At 36.1% G+C, this 22,204-nt stretch overlaps 2 protein-coding genes and 1 non-coding gene across 6 annotated transcripts in view; 2 read left to right on the top strand and 1 right to left on the bottom strand.

Moving 5' to 3' along the window:
* Positions 1-22,204, bottom strand: part of EPS15 (epidermal growth factor receptor pathway substrate 15) — a 145,082-nt gene that overhangs the window by 42,960 nt on the left and 79,918 nt on the right. For all 4 annotated transcript variants that reach the window (XM_035018587.1, XM_035018586.1, XM_035018585.1 and 1 more), the window contains one exon: positions 12,931-13,003. In XM_035018587.1, the coding sequence (XP_034874478.1) occupies positions 12,931-13,003 (73 nt within the window). The remainder of the gene's footprint in view (positions 1-12,930; positions 13,004-22,204) is intronic.
* LOC118020500 lies at positions 1,491-1,595 on the top strand. The gene has a single exon (XR_004681930.1). It is a non-coding gene; the product is annotated as a small nucleolar RNA U13 (small nucleolar RNA).
* On the top strand, positions 18,632-19,015 carry LOC118019422 (40S ribosomal protein S15a-like). Its single transcript, XM_035018589.1, has one exon. The coding sequence runs from the start codon at positions 18,632-18,634 to the stop codon at positions 19,013-19,015; it is 384 nt and encodes a 127-aa protein (XP_034874480.1).

Raw genomic sequence — 22,204 nt, 5'->3', positions numbered from 1 at the left:
CTGGCCTCACTGCTGCTCCTCAAACATGCCAGACAGGCTCCTTTCTCAGGATCTTCCATTAATTATCCCTTCTTCCTAGAAAGTTCTTCCCCCAGGTATCCATATGGCTCAAACGCTCATCACTTTCACGTCTTCGTTCAACTATAACCTTTCCACAATGAGGCTACAGTGCGGTACCATTACCACCACCTCCCTCCCCTAAGTCTCCTTCATATATAGCAGTAATTTTATTCATTTTCTAGAACAGCTTTATTGAGATAAACATACCATAAAACTCACCCATTTAAAGTGTACAATTTCAATGCCTTTGAGTTCAATTTTTAGTGCCTTTACAGAGTTATGCAACCATCACAACTTTTTTAGAACATTTTCAATCACCCCAAAAAGAAACCCCATACCCACTAGCAAGTCACTCTATTTCCCTCCCAATCACCCCAGCCCTAGGCAACCACCAATCTACTTTCTATCTCGATAAGCTTTGTCTATTCCGGATAGTTAATACAGATGAAATCATACAACATCTGGCTCTTTGTGATTGGCTTCTTTGTGACTTAGCATGTTTTCAAGGCTCATCTGTATTGGTATAACATTTAAACAGCTTTACTGAGATTTGATTTACATACCATAAAATTTGCCCATTGTAAGCATACAATTAAGTTTTAGCAAATATACAATTGTGCAACCATCATCACAATCCAGTTTTACAACACTTCCATTATCTTACTCCTTTGCAGTCAATCCTCATTTCCATTTGAAGCCCCATGCAACCAATGATCTGCCGTCGCTCCAGTTCTTGCCTTTTGTAGAAATTTCACATAAATGGAAAATCATACAATACATAATCTATTATATCTGGCTTCTTACACCTCGTATAGTATTTTTGAGATTTGTCTCAGTTGTTGCAATGTATAGGTTTTAGTTTGTTCCTTTTTATTGCTGAGTAGTATTTCATTGTATGAATACACATTTGATGGACACTTAGATTGCTCCCAGTTTTGGCTATTATGAATAATAGAGCATATAATTTATTTATCTTGTTCATGGTCTATTTCCTTCCACTACAATATAAGCTCCATGAGTCAGGAGATATTTGTGAGTTTTGTTCACTGCTATATTCAGAGTTCCCAGTATACCAGAGGTGCTCCATAGATATTTAGTAAATGATGAATAGTATCATAAAGATGTCAGTTCTTTCCTAATTAATCTATACATTCCAATGAAAATCCTAACAAGGTTTTGCAAGGAGCCTGACAAGTTGGTTCTAAAACACATTTGGAAGAAAAAAGAAAAAGAAACAGCATAATAAAATGTAAAAGGACTTCACCTACTAGGTATTAATTATTGGAAAACTGAAATAATTAAGACAGTTTGATGTTGATACAAAGATAGACAAATAGATTAAAGGAACAGAAAAGAGAATTTAGACACAGATCTGGCATATACAGAAATAATGATGTGAAAATATGACATTAAAATTGACTGGAAGGAGGATCCTTTTGTAGTTCGTAAGCATGATGATTGGGTGTTCACGCTGTTGTGTGACATGTGCATCCCCTCAAACCTTGTTACAACCTCGGCACATTACCTGTCTGGTGTGAACTTGGAAAAAAAAATTGACTGGAAGGAAAAAAGAATTAAATACTCAATAAATATCCTGGGCATACCCGTACGGTAAAAAATGAAATAAAATAAAATGAAGTCCCTAAATCACACCAGAGAGAAAAATAAATTCCAGGTATATTACAGACCTAAGCATGAAAATCAAAACTTTAAAATGTATGGAAGATAAAGTTTAAAAAAATGTATAGACGAAAATAGAGATCTCAGTGTAGGAAGGAATTTCCTAAAGATAAATCATTTTGAAAATGCTATATTTATTTATGTACTATACTTTTTGCTTAATGATAAAGGCTACAGAAACTAAAAAATTACAATGGGAGATCTCTGTACCCTCTGCTTAATTTTACTATGAACCTAAAACTGCTCTAAAGAAAAAAGTCTATTTAAAAAAAAATACAAAAGAGACCTTGGGAGATAGATGAAAGCACTGCCATTATCATTACCACCATAAAACAGAGCAGCCAAGATGGCCTGATTTATATGTCCTCTAACATTTGGGCTTCCTCACCTGGACCACAAAAAATCATTTGAGTGACTATTTTCCCAATTCTTTGAAGAATGGTACAATATTAATACCATTGTAGATACACAGGGGAGAGATTAATTCACTGTTTATAAAAAGGTTTCCAAAGGGAATTAGGACTTAATTCTCTCCAGGAACCACAAGTAAGGAAGAAGGGACTGATAACTCTAAGGCATGTTTTGGCAGCAGGTGGGCAGAGATCTCAAAAAGGGTGAAATAAAATTGTGAACACAAATTTCTAAAAATAGTATCTTTTAAATAACATACTATTCAAAGACCCCATCAATCATTCATCAGAATAAGAATCTAAGAACAACAAAAGAAAAACTTAGAAGAAGGTCTCTGAATTACTGCATTCAAAACAAGGACTTCTACAATAGCCCTTAAAATGTGCTAGGTATTGTCCCAGACTCTTCACATATATTAACTCATTTATAATCCATATGACAGATCTATGAAGTAGGTACTATTGTTATTCACATCTCATGGATGAGAAAACTGAGGCACAAATGGACAAGTACTTATCCAAAGTTACAGTTAGCAGGTAATGGATTCAAACTAGGTTCTGATTCCAGAGTCTGAGTCCTTAATCACTAAGCTATACAGTGTCTATAGACTAAATGTTTCACAAGTACACTATTTTTCAAATATATGTAGATGCTTCTGTGATTAGGTAAAACATTGAATAATGCTTTTAATAACTGATTTTCACTTATATTTTCTCAACCAACTGATTAATCTAAAAGTAAAATTACTATCATGCTGCTTTCTTTAAAAAGTTCCTTTAAAAAGGCCCACACAATGAATGATCATGAAAGACTCTTCTTGTGTGGACATTCCATGAATCTATGTGATTACAGATTCATAATGGTAAGCTCCACTAGTACTTTATCATTAGTTTGCCAGCATGCCTAAATTTTTTTCATGCCTAAATTTTTAACCTTGCCTATATGGTTAACTGATCCATACTCAAAATGAAGATATAGTCTTAGATATGCACCTGGCATTGGCTCTCAATAAATACATACTAGTTTTCATTGTCCCTTCCTTGATTCATACTTTGTTTTTCTGTCTTCCTATTCCAAATCTCCAACTTTCTTAAAAAAAGAAAAAACTCATTGCAAAGTAGAGTTCTTTAGTCCCTCTGCAAAATATATAATGGGTCCCTCTTATCTGTAGGATAAAGTAAAACTGCCTACAAGATACATGAGAACCTTCAATTCTGGGCTCCATGTTATCCTTCCTCTTCTTCTACTACCCTCTTTTCCTTATATTCACCTGTGCCCCAGCCTCAATAAACCATCTTCTTTCTCCAAGAGACAATATACTTCAATGTCCCTGTGCCTTTCCTAAGCCATTTCCTCTGCCTTGAGTGTCCTTCCACACCATTGTTACCTGGAAACACTATTCATTCTTCAAAGCCCAGCCAAATTTAATCTCCTCTGACTCACCTTGAGCTTTCTTTACTGTGCTCTTATAGCAGTTTGTACTTAACCTCTATTATCACACATACTACACTGTAAACAATAAACAATAAACTGTAGGACACTGTAAACAATAAACTGTAAACAATAAACTGAAGGACAGAGCCAACGTCTCATCTTTCTTTGAGGTTCCACAATCTAGTACAATGCGTAGCACATTCCAGAGGATTAATTAAACAATGATGTGTAACTATCACAAAGCCTCTAGTACCTGGTAGAAACTCTTGGAAAATGTGCCAGAGGTTGATAGAAAGAGAGGATTTTATGTTCTTTTACCATTCTGTGAAAAGCTTCACTCTGCACTTAAACTATTTAAGTAAATATGAATAGGAGCCTCAAACTGACCTATGATAAAATGCTTTCTGTTAAATTAAAATCATACCTAAATTTCTATACTGGTTCAATATTTTTATAGTCTATAGACCAAGACTGATCTGACATTTAAAATTTCCATTATATGGAAATAATCTTTACTGCCTTATTAGCACATTACTGTGGCATATACCTTTCTTGTGTTTTTAAGCTTATATATTTGTGTTTTTTTACATAATATTATGTACTATTCTTACTCTTCAGGAAGGTGGAATAATAGCTTTACTTTAACACAGTAACTGGGAAAACTACAATGGTTTGAAAATTTCTTATAAGTAAATTATAAAATATTTTTTTAAATGCCACCTAGAGCTCAAGTAATTTTATTGGTTTAGGAATATAATCCATCATAAAAACCTTACTTTGGTCATAAAGTTATTATATAGTTTATATATAATGATATGCTAACCTAAAAAGCATTTTTTAAGAATCCTGTGGAAAAACTTTTTTCTCTTTCCCTTTAATTAAAAATGTTTAGGGGTGGGAAAAGGAAAAAAATATCTGTTACCTATTCCCATCCTCAAATACTCTAGTCTGATTTCCCACCCTCTCCCAACCCTCCCCCCACCAAAAAATCTTAGACTCGATCTCTAATAATATCTAGTCTTTATAAATAGATGCAATTTTGATGTCTCTACTTCTATTGTAAATCTAATTAAAAATAAAATTTACCTTAAATGGGTCACATAACATAAGAAAATGTCTAGGGGCGGGGCACCTGGGTGGCTCAGTCAGTTAAGCAGCTGACTCTTGATTTTGGCTCAGGTTGTGATATCAGGGTCGTGGGACTGAGCCCCTAGTCAGGCTCTGCACTCAGTGCAGAGTCTGCTTGAGACTCTCTCTCACTCTGCCCCTCCCCTCCCTCCTGTTCTTTTCTCTCTTAAAATAAAGAAATAAAATCTTAAAAAAAAAAAAGAAAATGTCTAGAACATAATGCTAATGTTTTAAAGCTGAATATGAGGCATGTACAGTATAATCACAAATAAATATAAAGCCATTTATGTATATTCATAAAAAATATAGCAAAATGTTAACAATGGCTCTCTCTAGAATGTGAAATTGTAGGGTTTTTTTTATACTTTTCTATATTTTATAAGATTACTATGGACCCATTTGCTTGTATAATCTGAAAATGTCAAGTTTGCAGTTTCACATATAAAGTATCACATATCTCTGGCGGTTTCATACCAGTATAAAAATACTCAGATGTGACTGAATTTTTATGTAAAAACTACCAATAGTAGGAATAATGCTGGTTTCCTTTAATAAATTGAAACATTTTTCAAAACTAGTATTTTTAGTGAGCCACTTTAAATACACTCTTTGAAGATAAGTTTGTGCAAAAGGAAAGGGAATAAACAAGCCAATATATTTACTCATTCTTGACCTTTTCTTTTCCACAGAGCAAACAAATTCACTACAATTTCCCAGCCTCACTTCTTAGCTGTAGTAAAAATCCACACAGTAATACAAAAGTATAGGCTTCAAGGGAAAGGTTACTGAGAAAATACCTCACCTTAGTGATATATTCTAAGCTGGATAGATGTCCATATTAAAACTAATTATAATTAATGTTTCTTCATGTCTATTTCTTTTTTTTAAGATTTTATTTACTTATTTGAGAGAGAGAGAGAGAGAGCAGGGGAGGAGCAGAGGGAGAAGGACAAGCAGGCTCCACGCTCAGTGCAGAGCCCAACGTGGGGCTCAATCTCACAACCCTGGGATCATGACCTGAGGCAAAATCAAGAGTCAGATGCTTAACTGACTGAGCCACCCAGGGGCCCCATCTTCATGTCTATTTCTAAATATGATAAAAGATCATCTCTTGGGGCGCCTGGGTGGCTCAGTCATTAAGCATCTGCCTTCGGCTCAGGTCATGATCCCAGGGTCCTGGGATTGAGCCCCGCGTCGGGCTCCCTGCTCAGCATGAAGCCTGCTTCTCCCTCTCCCATTCCCCCTGCTTGTGTTCCCTCTCTCGCTGTCTCTCTCTGTCAAAATAAATAAATAAAATCTTAAAAAAAAAAAAATCATCTCTTGGGGCACCTAGGTAGCTCAGTCAGTTAAGCATCTGCCTTCTGCTCAGGTCATGATCCTGGAGTCCCAGGATCAAGCCCTGCATCGGTCTCCCTGCTCAGCAGGGAGTCTGCTTCTCTTTCTGCCCTTCACCCTGCTTGTGCTCTCACCCTACTAGTGCTCTCTGGCTCTTGCTCTCGCTCTCTCAAATAAATAAATAAAATCTTTTTTAAAAAATCATCTCTTAAAAAATCTTAACACTAATCCATACACAAAGGGCCTACTTTTTCAGTAAGCAAACTTAAAGTTATTAAACTGCACAAAATCAAAACGAACAGATGCAAACATACATACTACAAGAATCAGAATCAAAATTTCACCGCAAAATTACTTGTAATACTACCACCACTGCAATGCAATTTCCCTATCAACATCAGTATTCAGATAAACTTGGCTATTTTATTTTTGGTATAGATTTGCTTATCCTGAGACTAAGTGAAGGCAACAGATGCACATCTCCCCTCCTTGCCCACCTCCCCAACGCTCCCACTCCCACCCTTGACTAGGGCAGTGGCAGGCTCTCCTAGCAAACAGTATCTTCCACCAAACTAAGATAATTGTCTCTTAACTTTAAGGTAGCCCTTTGGGAAAATCCTCTTCTGATTCAGTGCGTGACCTCAGCACTATCAAATGCCATCCCATCAAGTAAGTGACTGAAGACATTTGCAGAAGCCTTCCTAGTTATGCTCTATTTTCCATGGTCATGCTCTACTTGCCTATCTGTGCCATCAACAGAAGAAAGAAGGATAGCAGCAATTAAGAGACTGGCAAGAATGGAGTGAACAAAACTACAGTAACACAGTGCCAAGGTCTGTTTTAGAAAAATACCAAAGCAGCCACATCCAAGATTCCTCATCACGAAATGAAGGGATCCTTGAGTTAGTATCTTGGCTTTATTTAAGAAGAACTTTCAAAGAAAATGTCCTGTTTTCTAGAAATCACACAAGTTAATGAAAATTATAAACTCATCCCCATCCTTCCACACCCCATGAAGTGCAACAGAGGTAATGAAAATAGAATTTAAGCAAATACATAAAAACTCTTAGCTATATTAAAAAGAGTAAAATTTATTTTAGCAATCCAAGTCAGGTATACGACTTAAGAAGTAACTTAAGTATTAAAGCTGTTAAGTATTAGCAAAATGAATACATTTGCATCTGTTTCACATAAAATACAGAGTAAAAAATAAAATTACCACTAACTTATGAATACTTATTTAAAAACCCCAAAGCATATATAAAGACATGTACTTATACTAGTATATCTATACCTGAAGAATTATTAAAGAGAGCAAGGGGAATTTTAAATATTTCAGTAATCTTACAAAAATGCTATTTAACTGATTTTAAAAATTCTACAGACTAATCCAAAACTAGAAATAATCTAGAAAACATTCATTATGTTGGCCTAATTCTCAAAAAGGAAGTTATAGGAGTATTCTTTTCTTTTTTAAGATTTTATTTATTTATTTGAGAGACAAAGAGAGATCAGAAGCAGTGGAGAGGGGTAGAGGGAGAAGCAGACCCCCCTGCTGAGCTGGGAGCCCAATGAGGAACTCCAGGGTTCCGGGATCATGACCCGAGTTAAAGGCAGATGTTCGACCGACTGAGCCACCCAGGTGCCCCTATAGGAGTATTCTTTTTTTTTTATGGTATGTTAATCACCATACATTACACATCATTAGTTTTTGATGTAATGTTCCATGATTCATTGTTTGTGTATAACACCCAGTGCCCCATGCAGAACGTGCCCTCTTTAATACCCATCACCAGGCCAACCCTTCCCCCCACCCCCTCCCCTCTAGAACCCTCAGCTGACAATGGACTCTGAGGAGTATTCTTAATATAAAAAAAGTATCAACTATAGAGCAAGATGTTCAGGTCAAAGAACAGAAAGGAAGTCTATTAAACTAGGTGGGTGTTAGAAATCCTCACCAACAGCCTGCCTTTATTTCCCAATCATATGCTTCCCAGCATGTTCTAAGAGCATTATCGCTAGGAAAAGAATGTTGAGCTCATGTATCTAATTTTATTTCTACCCAAAATAAGTCAGCCCTCTTCATCTAAGAAAAAAAAAAAACCCCTAAGTGATTAAAATGAAACAAAAAAAGGACAATTACTATGATTACTGAACATTTACTGATAAAGTATAAACAAGTGGGAGCTTCTTTTGCATGAGAGTGGCATGAACAAGTATGAACTTTATGGAAAAGTCTGACTCTGTGTGAACCTACCATGCTCCCAATCCTTTCTATGTAGGGCTTCTGGGTGTGTCTTGTCCTATTTTTAATTCATGTACAAAACTGAAGTTTATTCATTTCTATGGTCAACAGCTTCCTTAAATTTATCTCCATGTAATAATATATTATTAAATATAGTGAAAGAAATTTTCCACAGTACAATTTCTTAGCTTAAGGAGTTTACAATAGAGGCTGGAAGATACTGGAATCATACACACTATACTAGCACAAGAAGGTAACATATTGGACATATCATCTAAGTAAATACACACTCCTCTGGGAGTTCCAACATAGGAAAGATTAATATAGACTAGGAGACAGAGAAGGAAAACTTTTATTTAGAGAAGTGGTGGGATTTGAGCTGGGCTTTAAGGCATGGGCAGAATTCACATAAGCAGGGAGGTAGGGAACATTCTAGATCACAACAACAGATATAAGCATAGGAATAAGAAAGAGAATGTGTATGGCACAGTTTAGAGGCAGCCAATAAAAAAACAAGTAGTACAAGAGGAGGATTTGTATCTCATCTTTTTTTCCTACCTCCAATATACCCATGAGATAGGACATCCTCTCATCATTAACAGCGGCAGTGGGCAGCAGTCAAGATTTTTCACAGCTGAGAGTCATGATACTAAAATTGGTTTAGGAAGAAGGGCAAGAAGAGGATGGCAAGAAGAGCACTTATGATCTGATTTCAAAATTTCAGATGTTAGGTAAAAGGGTGGCAATAAGGAGAAAGAAAACACTGACAGAAATAGGAAAGTCCAAAACTGAAGCCAATTTTATTTTCAACAAAATGAGACTCATTTTAGATACACTGACTTTGCAATGAGAAACACTAAAATGTCTAATTGGAGATGTGAGATTAAAAAGTAGAGGGCTTGATAAATATTTGGTAGTCACCAGCATATGGATGACAGGGGGTATGAAAAAGGAAGGAAACAAGGTGGAGGCATGTATCAGTCAATCCCTGACAAAGGCAACAGAAGCAAAGGGTCTGACAGGCAGGAGAATATCTAAGAGAACAAAATTCAAGAAAGCAGGAACCAATGCAGGAAAGACCAATGGATCTGGCCTTAAGATTATTATTAGTTCTGGGAAGAAAAATTAAAGCATGGGTAAACAGCAGACTAAAGAGGATTACTTGAAAGGATAGGAAGAGGAAAAAATGGCCACATAAAAAAAGAAAAAGAAAAGAAAAAAACAGATTGGTAGCTAACATGCCAGTAATAACAGAAAAAACAAAAAACAAAAAGGTATTTTCAAATTGGTGAGTCCTGTGTGCAGATAGCCCTAAGTGAAGGCAGAAGTCAGAGAAGGAAGAGCTGGAGGATAGATAATAAGGAGATGATAGGGTATAGAATTCTACTACTAATCAGAACATTTATTCAACTTTTACCTGGTACCAATCACTCTCTGAGGCACTGTAACTGCATTATCTCATTTTATTCCTATAGCAACTCTAAGTATTTGGTATTTTTATTATTCCATATTACAGAATAGAGAGCTAATGTATAGGGTGGTTAAATTATTTACTTAGGATTACAAACCTTGTAAGAGTCAGAACTAGAATCTGAATTCAAGTTTGTCAGATACCATGTTGTTCCTACAAACTTCTATGCAACACTGAAGCAAAGCACACAGAAGAGTGAATTCCTAATTTGTTCACTTTCAGAAGAAAAACTTTAATAAATTTGTATATAGGCAGTTTAAGGTAGGAAAGAATGTGGGTCTGCCTTCTCCCCTTAACAAACAAACAAACAAACAAAAGTCCAAACCATATGCCTTTGAGATAGAATGGCCTTTTATAGCTTTTTCCCCTTGGATCACTTTGGGCCTAATTTCTCCATAGAACTTGAGGAACTAGCAGAATACCTCATATGCGTTAAAAGTGATCATTTCAGGAAAAAAAGTTGAAGTTACCTGCTGGTTTGTTTTTCAAGAAAAAAATCTTGAACTTAAAGTTTTCAAGATCGTAGTTCATAGGAATATAGATAGGAAACAAAAATTTAGAAATTAATTATATAGCAGATTATTTCTAACTTACCTGTATTAGGACTAAAGACTACAGAGATACAAAACAAAAAAGAACTAGTCTTTTGGCACTTTGGTTGCATCTAAAATTTGGCTTCTGTGCTGGAGATATGAGCTCATATAATTACTATCTATGACTTTATAAATATGGATAAAAGCAAGAACACTCAGAAAAGCCGAGTTTGGATTAGGCAGACACTCACTAATAGGTCAAAATTCCCTTACTTTTCTCCTGATGTCTTCATTATGGCATTTCTCAATAGCACCTACATTAGAAAGTCAGGTCAGAAAGCACTGAAGTTCTTTGATTTTGCGATTAATTAATAACTCCAGTAAACTGCCTTTTGCCAGAGAAATTAGAAAATAAAGCACTAGGACTTAAGAGTTACTTACAGATTTTAATTATCCATGTTATTCCTTAGTCTGTGCCTCATTACCAATGGGTAAATCAGAGTTAATCAATAGGTAATGAAATCTACTTATTACCATGTGCTTCAGAAAACTGAGAATAATCACTAAAATGAAAAGTGTTAATTACATGTAGATGTTACTTATCCATGTCATTCTTAGTCTAGTGTCTCATTATCATGTATAATACAGAGATACCTGTATTGGGGTGGAATGAGTCATGAATCTACTAATACAAAGCTTTAATCCAATGTTATCTTTTCAACAAACTTATGTTCAAACATTACAAATTGGTCTGTACTCTGCATGCTCCACATGCCTTTTATTTACAGCACCCAATACAGAAAAATTAAATAGACTCCCTCTGCTAATTATACATTTTGGATTTAGCAAAGTTTAAGATTTAACATATACCTTACCATCACCACTAAGTGAAAAAGGACAAAAAAAAAAAAAAATCATGGGGCGCCTGGGTGGCTCAGTTGGTTAAGCGACTGCCTTCGGCTCAGGTCATGATCCTGGAGTCCCGGGATCGAGTCCCGCATCGGGCTCCCTGCTCAGCAGGGAGTCTGCTTCTCCCTCTCCCGCTACCCCCTCTTCTGCTCTTAAAAAAAAAAATCATGAAGAAATCTTGACTGATAAAAAACTTCTAAAATTGTAAGAAATCAAATATTCAAGGATAGCCCATTTAGCCTGAAAGAACAATATAAATTTCAGTGTTGTTCTAAACCAGCCTTTTAAATTCACATTCTCAAAAGATGCAGTAGGGAAAAACCAACAGGTAGATGTACATAAATAACAAAATACTGTCCATTGCAAAAACCTGCATACTTTGAAACACTATCTGGCTAAATTTAGAAGCTGTCCAGTATTTTATCAGTAACTATATCTATCTCTTCAGATTGAGGAAACTTTTATAGATTATTTTATCTTCCATTCTTAAGCTATTTTCAGCAATAATTGCTTAAGTCTGTGTCTCTTTTCATTTCCTAAGCTCAAAAACTGCACAGAAATAATGTAACTGAGGTAACCACCCCCCATTTCACTACCACAAAGGGAAATATATTAGTGATGATCTCTTGACTTTTCCATCACCTTTAGGAAAATTCCAGTATATATAATAAATGTAGTAATCTAATAAAATAGCCAACTTGTAACAAGAAGTCTCTGGCTTCTTCCTCAATCTCTCAGTAAATCATTCTCTCCACCCAGGCACAATACATCTCAGACTATCTCTGGTGTATGTCCTACATCAAAACAAAACAATGGATCTACCAATTCAGAGCTTTCATTCATTTAAAACTATCAGCACAAGCAAGAAAATCGAACATACAAGTAACATGTTTTAAAAGGCCCATCCATATGCTTTTACTGGCAACTGACAACAGTGCTTCTACATCCAACCTCCTGTATGTGCTGGTATAACATTCAGGAAACAGTGCCCCAATAACATGGTAACATGCAATATTTACTGCTCTAAATGCAACACTGCTCAATTTTCTATATTTTTAATGTTTGAAATACCCCTTTTTATATCATTTCTCAATCAGAAACTGAGGTTTTATTACCTTTTCTATTTGTAAAATGAAGGTACATAATGCAGCACTTAGTGAAAATGAATTAAATCTCATTATGCTAAAGTTTAAGATAGCCTGGCTACTAAGCAACTTACAAAATGCTATTTTAAATTGTTTCATATCATTTCCCATCCTATCAGTATTATAGTATTATGAGAAACAGCCCTTTAAAAACACTAGGTCTCCTTAGCTAACAAAATTTCACATTCGTAAAAAGCAATTTGTGTTTTGATGATGATGATGATGGTGATGATGATCTCACTCATTTAATTTTATTGGTGTAATAATATTTACATCGTAAGTCATTCAAACTTACCTTTAATGATATAATATGTAGGTAAATATTATCTTAAAAATACTTTCAAAACTAGAAATTTATGCTAAAAATACTGCTTTCTCATTGTAGTATAATCTTTGCAGGCCAGAATTCAGAGAAAAACTATCATTTTGCAAAAGGCAAATATTTATATCACATAAATAACAGGTATTCCCTTGACCTACTCATCAATACCACAACCATCACATGGTAAATGACCCTATATATTTAAAATGAATCCTCCTAAATCAGAAATAGAATACTGAATTTAACAGTTCACTTACCTGAACCTCGCTTGTCCTCTGTTTAATAGTATCTTCTTTCTCCTTAAGGTCCTGTTCCACATTATTCTTTTCCCTAGAAGACCAGCAAACAATGCAAGAATATTTGAGAACATCAGCTACAGCTGGTATGGTTATCCATCCTCCTAACCCTGAATCGCTTTTTAAATACATAGTGAAACATTCAATTTTTAAGTGAAGGGCAGAGTTTTCCACCCTCTTTTAATTATTTATGGAATAGAAATCAATATAAGCCGTTTGTAAAAAAAAAAAAATTGCTTTCTCACTAAAATGTGGTGAAAAGAGAATAGATTAAAAAAGGAAGAGGAGAAAAATAATCAATGAAACACTCAGGTTGCACTGATCTCACTGTTGCTATGGAAATGATGTCCAATGAAAATTGCTGGTGAAAAAAAGGAGGGGTTGCATCAGCTCTGTAAGCTTAACCCTTAAGTACCATGTCAAATCAAATGAAAATGGCTAATAGAAATAGTCAACAATATTAAGGAAAAGGACATTTAATGAAGTGTTAATTTCCCCTTAAATCACTGGTGTGTACCACTTTTAGAATGAAACAACATAGAAGAAATGGATAAGACTGTCAATACACAGTCCATTTGCTCCATCAAATACCGCTCTGCTCAAAAAAACTATTTTAGGACCACTTATCAATTCCAGTTGATCAAATACATAAAACAGTGTATACTAAGTAAAAAAAGAATTGCATTAGCATTTATCTCTTTCTATACTCTTCAAATCAAACATACTAGGATCACTGGTAGTCTGAGATACCATTATCTAAATTCTTACATGCTTCCATCAGAGCTAGATTCCTAACGAATGAGTCCTAAGCAACCTTAGATTCAGAATTACAATATAAAGCTATTTCTTTTGATGTAATAACTGCTTGTACTGAAATCACACACACACACACACACACACACACACTGACTTGCTCTCTTCCTTTTTTCTTTTCTTTTCTGCAAAATGAGAGAAAAATCCATAGAACTCTGAAGCAATACATTTTTGGGTGGGGGTAAAGGTAAAAGAAGGCAACATGAAGAAGGGGGGATGGCATTCAAGAAGTCCTCCAAACTAGTACTGTAGAGTTTCTCCTTAGAGCTTCAAGACTATTATTTCAGTTTCATCCCAGACATCACCAAAACATAAGCTCAGGCTCCATTAAGCTGTAGCATAAAGGCAAGTGGGAAAATTAGACCAGAGGAGATACTTAGGGGACAACTTAATGCTATATTTATATTTCTCGACCCTTTTTGAGGTGATATTTTAAATGTAGACAAAAATCAACTGTTTTGGATATGCAGGCACAATGTTCTTAAGATTTGTAAGGACAAAAAAAAAGCCCAAGAATAAAAGCTATTTGTATACTGTTACTTTTAAATACTTGAGATGGCCAAGGAGCTCACTAACCATTTGTCAGATGGGTCGCAATGTGGGTCATGATGTCGCAGAGATTTTAAACAGTCCCTTACCATGCGAATCATTGTTGCAGCCCATTCCTCCCATACCTCAATCTACTTATTATGCAAAGGTCATCCCCCACTTCCCTTATAAAATCAGATAAAATAAAAAAATAGAAATCACAGGAAGAAAAATCTAAATATACCACACAAATTCTGCAAGCTCAATCTTGGAAATTTTTCCTTTCCTCCTTAAGTGAGCAGAAGAGTGTTTTCTCCTGCTGCAGCATGTCAGAGATAAGTCACATGAAAAACTAGCCCCCTTCCCCAACCCCAAATTCTCAGAAGCATTCCACACAGGGTGAGTATCAATTTCTGACAGCAGCTAATAACAACAATAGAAAACATCACACAGTATCATAGATCAGCACGGCACACACTAATGTGCATGTTTGTATTCAACCCCTTCTGCTTCTCTGTTAACTGCTGTTACTGACAGTGTCTGCTCAAAGATCAAGTGTGCAGCAGGAAAACAGGGCTGCAAGAAAGCAGTGAGCTGACAACGCAGCCAAGACAGAAGAGTAAGAGAGCTAAAAAAAATAAAAAGGAAGCTTGCTTGGTGAAAAAGGAAAACAGATTACAAAGGACTGTCAGCTCAAACCAGCAAATACAGTCTGTGTTTTGGTAAAATGGAGGAAGCTTAGAAAGTACAGATTCCGCTTCATAATTTTGGGTGTGGGAGTGAGGGTAGCAGTAGTGATATCTCCAAACATATCCCAAAGACCATTTCCAACTAAACAAAATATGGGAGTGTCAGACATTAATTCTCATAGTACTGAGATCAATTAAATTTAACTTTTGACCCACTTTTATCTAGTAAAATTCTGGCCTCATAATAATTCCTTTATTATCAAAACCAAGTTAGTATAAGAGAAAATGTGTAAATGTGTAAATTACTAAAGAGAAAATGTGTAAAAAAAAAAAAATCAGTTATATTACCTTCTATTAAAACCATCACAATTGAAAATCTGTCCTACAAATCAGACTAAAAATCAAATTATTTTCTCATATTTCTCATTAACTTAGATTATAATTTCAGGGATGCCAAATTGTTATTCTGTGATATTCCATTGACTCTTCTTCTTTTCTTTTCTTTTTTTACTTAAATACAATTAGCCAACATATAATACATCATTAGTTTCAGATGTAGAGTCCATAGACTTTTTTTTTTTTTAAAGATTTTATTTATTTATTTGAGAGAGCACATGAGAGGGGGGAGGGTCAGAGGGAGAAGCAGGCTCCCTGCCGAGCAGGGAGCCCGATGCGGGACTCGATCCAGGAACTCCAGGATCATGACCTGAGCCGAAGGCAGTCGCTTAACCAACTGAGCCACCCAGGCGCCCGAGTCCATAGACTTTTAACTTCTATAGCTATCCTTCTCATTTTGGGCAAGTACATTTAGGTGCTTGAAGATGCTTAGGTGCAAGAGAACGGGACCTGGGTCATATTTCTTACATTCTCCTTTCTTTCAAATAACGTATATTTTTCTACAAGTGATGGATGCATAACTATACAAAGCATTCTGTTTAACATTAATAATTCAAAAACTTAATTCTTTTTTTTTAAGATTTTATTTATTTATTTGACAGAGAGACACAGAGAGAGAGGGAACACAAGCAGGGAGAGAGAAGCAGGCTTCCTGCGGAGCAGGGAGCCCGATGCAGGGCTCGATCCCAGGACCCTGGGATCATGACCCGAGCTGAAGGCAGACGCTTAACCGACTGAGCCACCCAGTCACCCCTCAAAAACTTAATTCTTTTCAAGATTCTGTGCCACAATAAAAAATATTTATATGCAGTTTTCCAAGGAGCCCACCAATATATGTGGGTAAAACAGATTTAAGATATATTTCAAAAATAGGTGTGTGAGCATTTTGCCCAAAGCACTACTCATCTTGGATGACAGGAAAGCTATTGCCTTCAGCTTAGAAACTTCCAGAAGGGAAAAGAAATGATCATACATACCTTCTATCTTAGACTATCTCTGTGACCCTATTCACTCCCAAGATTCTGGCACATCCTAAAAAACCCACAAATACCAATGCTTTAAATAAAGAAAGGCTGGGGATAAGGCTCCCTAGTTTCCAAAAGCTGCTGGTTCTGATTCGGTGGAAACTAGTATGTAAACCAGCAAGAAAAGCAAAACCCAAGCTAGGCTTTCAGAAGCCTAAAGTTGACAACTGCATAAACCTACTATGAAGAAGTCAAAGCTATTCACAAGGACAGTCAGGCTCAGGGACCCAAGTCCATGAAGTTCACTTTCATTTCCCCAGGCTCTGTTTATGGGAAGAAGCGAGTGAGCGATCTGTCTTAATTTTGATAGAATACCAACATCGTCAGAAAAACAGGTTTAAGTCACCTTCAAAGCCCTTCCCAGAAACATAGTTTTAGTTTTTTTTCCTGAATATAAATATCCATTATTTTCCAACCATAGAGCAATAAAAAGAGAAACAAGTTAGAAATCAAAAACCAGTTAGTTAGAAACTCATGAAGAGGGACGCCTGGGTGGCCCAGTCAGTTAAGCATCTGCCTTTGGCTCAGGTTATGATCCCAGGGTCCTGGGATCGAATCTCGTATTGGGGTCCTTGCTCAGCAGGGAGCCTGCTTCTCCCTCTGCCTGCCGTTCCCCCTGCTTGTGCTCTCTCTGACAAATAAATAAATAAAATCTTAAAAAGAAAAAAAGAAACTCATGAAGGTGTATTTTTCAACCCTGAAACTTATTTATAAAAATCTTTTTGGGCACATTTGGGGATCATCTTATTAAGTAGCTTAACTGCCAAAATCTCTCTATCAAGCAAACACAGAAAAGCAAGCTATTCTCATTAGTCTTGTTACTATTCTCATTACTACAATAGTCTTTTTTTTTTTTTTTAAAGATTTTATTTATTTATTTGACAGAGAGACACAGCGAGAGAGGGAACACAAGCAGGGGGAGTGGGAGAGGGAGAAGCAGGCTTCCCACGGAGCAGGGAGCCCAATGCGGGGCTCGATCCCAGGACCCTAGGACCATGAGCCGAGCTGAAGGCAGATGCTTAAGGACTGAGCCACCCAGGCACCCCACTACGATAGTCTTTAGTAAAGCATCTAGGTCTTACAGAGAACAAGAAAATGGGACTAAAAACTGGAGACTCAGATTCTAATCTGGCTCTGCCATGAAACAGCTGTTTTTTTACTCTGATGATCACATAACTTTCACAGCCTCAGTCTTAATTTTCATTATGCAGATGCTAATATCTCCACCATCTTAAGATTTGCAAGGTAAAATGTACAAGATGTCACGTAATTAGGAAAAAAGCAGGCTTTGAGCCTATGCTGTGCTTGCTTTTTGCTGATAACATTAACATTACTTATAATTTTAAATAACACTGATGGAGTAATTTTTAAATTTGTTAAAAGGAATTATGGGTTGCAATAAAGTTTAGAACACACTGATCTAATGCATAGAATATATAATGTAATCACTGAAATTTCTGCCCCCAAATCTTGCTTAATATTCAAATAACAATTCTCTACCTTTAGAAACTCATATGGTTTTCAAAGCGTAAGATTTGGTGTAAAATAGCCCAGAATTCAAATACTGACTCCATCACAGGGCATCTTACTTAAATCACTGTAGTAACAGTTATTTGTTCTGGCTGACCCTCCCTTCTCCTAGGACCCAGAAATCCTTTTGGGAGACTGCTCCTCTCTTTCTCCCTTACCTATCACCTTTCTGCCTGAACAAGTCAAGCAGAAGATGCCATCTTTTTAGAGTCAACCTCTCTGAGCAATCACTGGCCAGGGATTGGCTCCTGACCAAAGCTTAACCAGTCACATTCCACCAACTCACCATCACAGGGATTAATTCAAGACAAGGCAGTCAGGATCTTTATCCAGGATGCCTTTATTTGGAACTAATAGAAAACTACTATTACCACTATACTATCTACTATTACTATCATTACAACTAATAATAATAATTATAATAATAATATTATAATTATGGAAACTGGCACTTATTAAACATTTACTACACAATAGGTGTTATGTGATAAGCACTTTACATGGATTATCTCATTCATTCTCAGGAAGAATTATTCCTGTGAAATGATGAAGACGGGCAAATGTGAGTCCAGGTGCTGGGGATATTTGTTGTCCTTGCCTAATGAATAATAAAATTTTCACATAAAAAGCTGAGGTGAGGTCCTCTTTCTGCCGTCTTTCCGTGCCGCCATAACAGTGCGCATGAATGTCCTGGCAGATGCTCTCAAGAGCATTAACAATGCTGAGAAGAGAGGCAAATGCCAGGTTCTTATTAGGCTATGCTCCAAAGTCATCGTCCGGTTTCTCACTGTGATGATGAAGCATGGTTACACTGGCGAATTTGAAATCACTGATGATCACAGAATGGGGAAAATTGTTGTGCACCTCATGGGCAGGTTAAACAAGTGTGGAGTGATCAGCCCCAGATTTGATGTACAATTGAAAGATCTAGAAAAATGGCAGAATAACCTGCTTCCGTCCCGCCAGTTTGGTTTCGTTATACTGACAACCTCAGCTGGCATCATGGACCATGAAGAAGCAAGACGAAAACACACAGGAGGGAAGATCCTGGGATTCTTTTTCTAGGGAGATGTAATACATACATGCAAATAAAATGCCTCAATGGACAAAAAAAAAAAAACAAAAAAGCTGAGGTGAAAGGCAAGCAGACAAGAGAATCCTGGTAGGGCTTTAGGCTCTGGCTCCTTTCCTCCCTGATGATGGTTAACTTTATGCATTAACTTGGCTAGGCCATGGTACCCAGGTATTTGGTTAAACAGGTATTTGGATGTTGCTGTAGAGATTTTTTTTTTTAAATATTTATTTATTTAGAGTTGGGGAAGGGCAGAGGGAGTGAATTTTCAAACAGACTCCCCAATGAGTCTGGGAGCGTGGAGTCGGACAGGGTGCTTGATCCCACAACCCATGAGATCATGACCTGAACCAAAACCAAGAGTCAGACACTCAACCAACTGAGCCACCCAGGCAGGTGTAGAGATATTTTTTTAGATGAAATTAACATTTAAATCAGTAGACTTTGAGTAAAATAAATTACTCATCATAGTATGAATGGGCTTCACCCAATTAGTTTAAGGCCTTAAGAGAAAAAAAAAAAACCTGAGGGTCCCCAAGGAAGAGAGAATTCTATGTCCAAACTGTGTTTGGACTTGAGCTACAACATCAACTCTTCCCTGAGTCTCCAACCTACTGGCCTGTCCTACACATTTCAGACTTGCCAGCTCCCACAATTGTGTGAGCCAATTCCTTAAAATAAATTGAATATAGTATCTACTTCATATATCATATGGGGGGATTGCTGCAAGGAGTGAAAAAGAAAATACACAACAAAACTCAATAATACATCCCTATAGAACTTTAAGACCTATCTACTGATTCAACAAACAAATACTGAATCTTACTATATACTTGTTACTGTGCTACACTTTAGGGCTACAAAAAACAATGAGGTAGGTACCTGCCATTAAGAAACGCAGAATTCAATGTATATGAAGGGTTTGGCAGAAAAATATAAAAAGATAATCACAATGCAGTGTACTGGGTGCCAGAACGGGCAAGCACAAGTTGCTGTGGGAACACAGTACATGGGTACCTGACTCTCCCTGGAGACGGTCAGAAAAGGCTTGCTTGGTATCAGTGAAGGCAGGTTCATTAACCACAAGATAAGCTGTAAAGATAGTAAGTGGTATGTTTATCAACAGAAATTACTCCAGCCTGGGCATGCTTTGTGAAGGAGGTGAGACTTCAGCTAAGCCTTGAAGGAAATAATGAATGTCAGATAGAAAAGTGGCATTTCAAAATGAAGGAGAACTTATGCAAGAAAGCACACAAGATGTCAGCAAAACAGCAGACTAAGAGGCAGACTAAGAAGAAACCTTCTCAAATTTGATAAAACACACTAATCTATAATCCAAGAAGCTCAACAAATTCCAAGCAGGAAAACCCAGAGAACCACACTGAGACACATTATAATGAAACTGCTGAAAAACAGAATCTTGAAAGCAGTAAGAAAGACTAGTCACATACAAAGGATCTTCAATAAGATTATCAGTAGATTTCTTAGCAAAAACTTTGATGGCCAGAAGGCAGTGGGATGATATATGTAAGTGTTAAAAAAAAAAAAAAAAAGAAAAAAGAAAACACTATCTGGCAAAACTGTCCTTCCAAAATGAGAGAGAAGTTAAGATAGTCCCAGATAAACAATGGCTGAGTGACTTCCCCACCATTAGACCTGTGCTACAAGAAATGCTAAAGTGAATCATTCAGGTTGAAATGAAAGGATGCTACTAGACAGTAACTCGAAGCCATATGAAAATATAAAGATCTCCAATGAAGATACATGGGCAAGAACAAAAACCAGTATTATTGTAATTTTGGTTTGCAACTTCCCTTTAAATTTTCTACAGGATTTAAAAGACAAACACATAAAAAATAATTATATATCTGTTAGTAGATACAGAATGTATAAAGATATGATTTATGACATCAATAACAAAATGGAGGGGACAGAACTTATAGGAGTAGAATTTTATATGTGATTAAAGTTAAGTTGCTATCAAGTCCAATTAAATCATTCAGCTTGGGAAGATGAAAAAATTCTGGAGATGAATAGTGGTAATAGTTGTACAAGAACATGAATGTACATAAGGACACCGAATTACATGATTAAAAATGGCTAAAATAGTAAATGTGCTATGTATATTTTATCACAATAAAAAAATAATGAAAAAGAAGAAAGCACAGAGGTGAGAAAATTCTAGATAGATTAAATATCTAGGATAGAGAGTTCATGTGTGATAAATGAAGCTGGAATTGAAAATCAAGGTAGGATAATAAAAGAATTTCAGTACTAGGTAAAGACATAGTCTTTTAATATACAGGAAAGGAGAGTCCCTAAAGGTTTCTGAGCTGTGCTTTTTTGAACCCTGAAAGGCATTATTTAGCAACATAACTCTTCTTTTTCTGCTGACTTCTGCTCCGTAGAAGAAGAGAGGAAGTAGAGGCTCTTATTGCTCAGAAAGCTGATGACAACTGCTAGAAAGGCAATAGAACACTCTGACTCTGCTTATCTTGAGAACTGTCAGAAGTCTTGAGCTAGAGTAGAGTAACAACTATAGAGAGTTGAGAAGAAAATCTTGACTTGTACTTAAACCAGCCTTTTGGTTTGAAAGTTAGACAGCCTTTCACTCTAAGAATTCACAGTGACTTGATAAAAACTTGAGTTAAAGTTTGAGAGTAAAGACATTGATTTGTACCTTTAAGTATTTAATTTCTCTAAAAGTTGCCTTAAATATATAATCTCTATATGACTGTATATTATTTCATTCTTTTGACAGTTATTGAATATCTACTAAATGCCAAACAAGACTGATGTTGGACCCCTACGGATAGTTTGCTGGGGAAACAAACATAGCCATTAATCATAAAACAGTAAGACAGATGCTGTAACAGTTTAAGTGCATATGGTTCTACGGGAATAACTAAACTTCTTAATTCTGCAAAGCTGACTGTTTTAACAAGTTTTATTTTTTAAAAATAACTCAAGAGAATGTATTCACAGGCAAAAATTACTGAAAAGAAACTCTAGCTGGGATCAAGGAAAACACAAACTTTGGGGTGTTGCTCACACAGCTGCTGCCCTGTCAGTGGCAGAATCCAAAATTTGATGGTTCATTTTTAAAAGGAGAAATAAAAGCTTATTCTGCAAACCCCAAATAATTAATTTATTCTATGTATCTGACAGGACAAAAGGAGATG

Source organism: Mirounga leonina, unplaced genomic scaffold (genome assembly GCF_011800145.1).
Source record: "Mirounga leonina isolate KUSES-001 unplaced genomic scaffold, KU_Mleo_1.0 Mir_173, whole genome shotgun sequence".
In the NCBI taxonomy this organism is placed as follows: Eukaryota; Metazoa; Chordata; class Mammalia; order Carnivora; family Phocidae; genus Mirounga; species Mirounga leonina.
This window is presented reverse-complemented; position numbering and strand designations above follow the sequence as displayed.

Coding starts and splice junctions, on each gene's coding strand:
- LOC118019422 (XM_035018589.1), top strand. CDS start 18,632: ATGAATGTCCTGGCAGATGCTCTCAAGAGCATTAACAATGCTGAGAAG.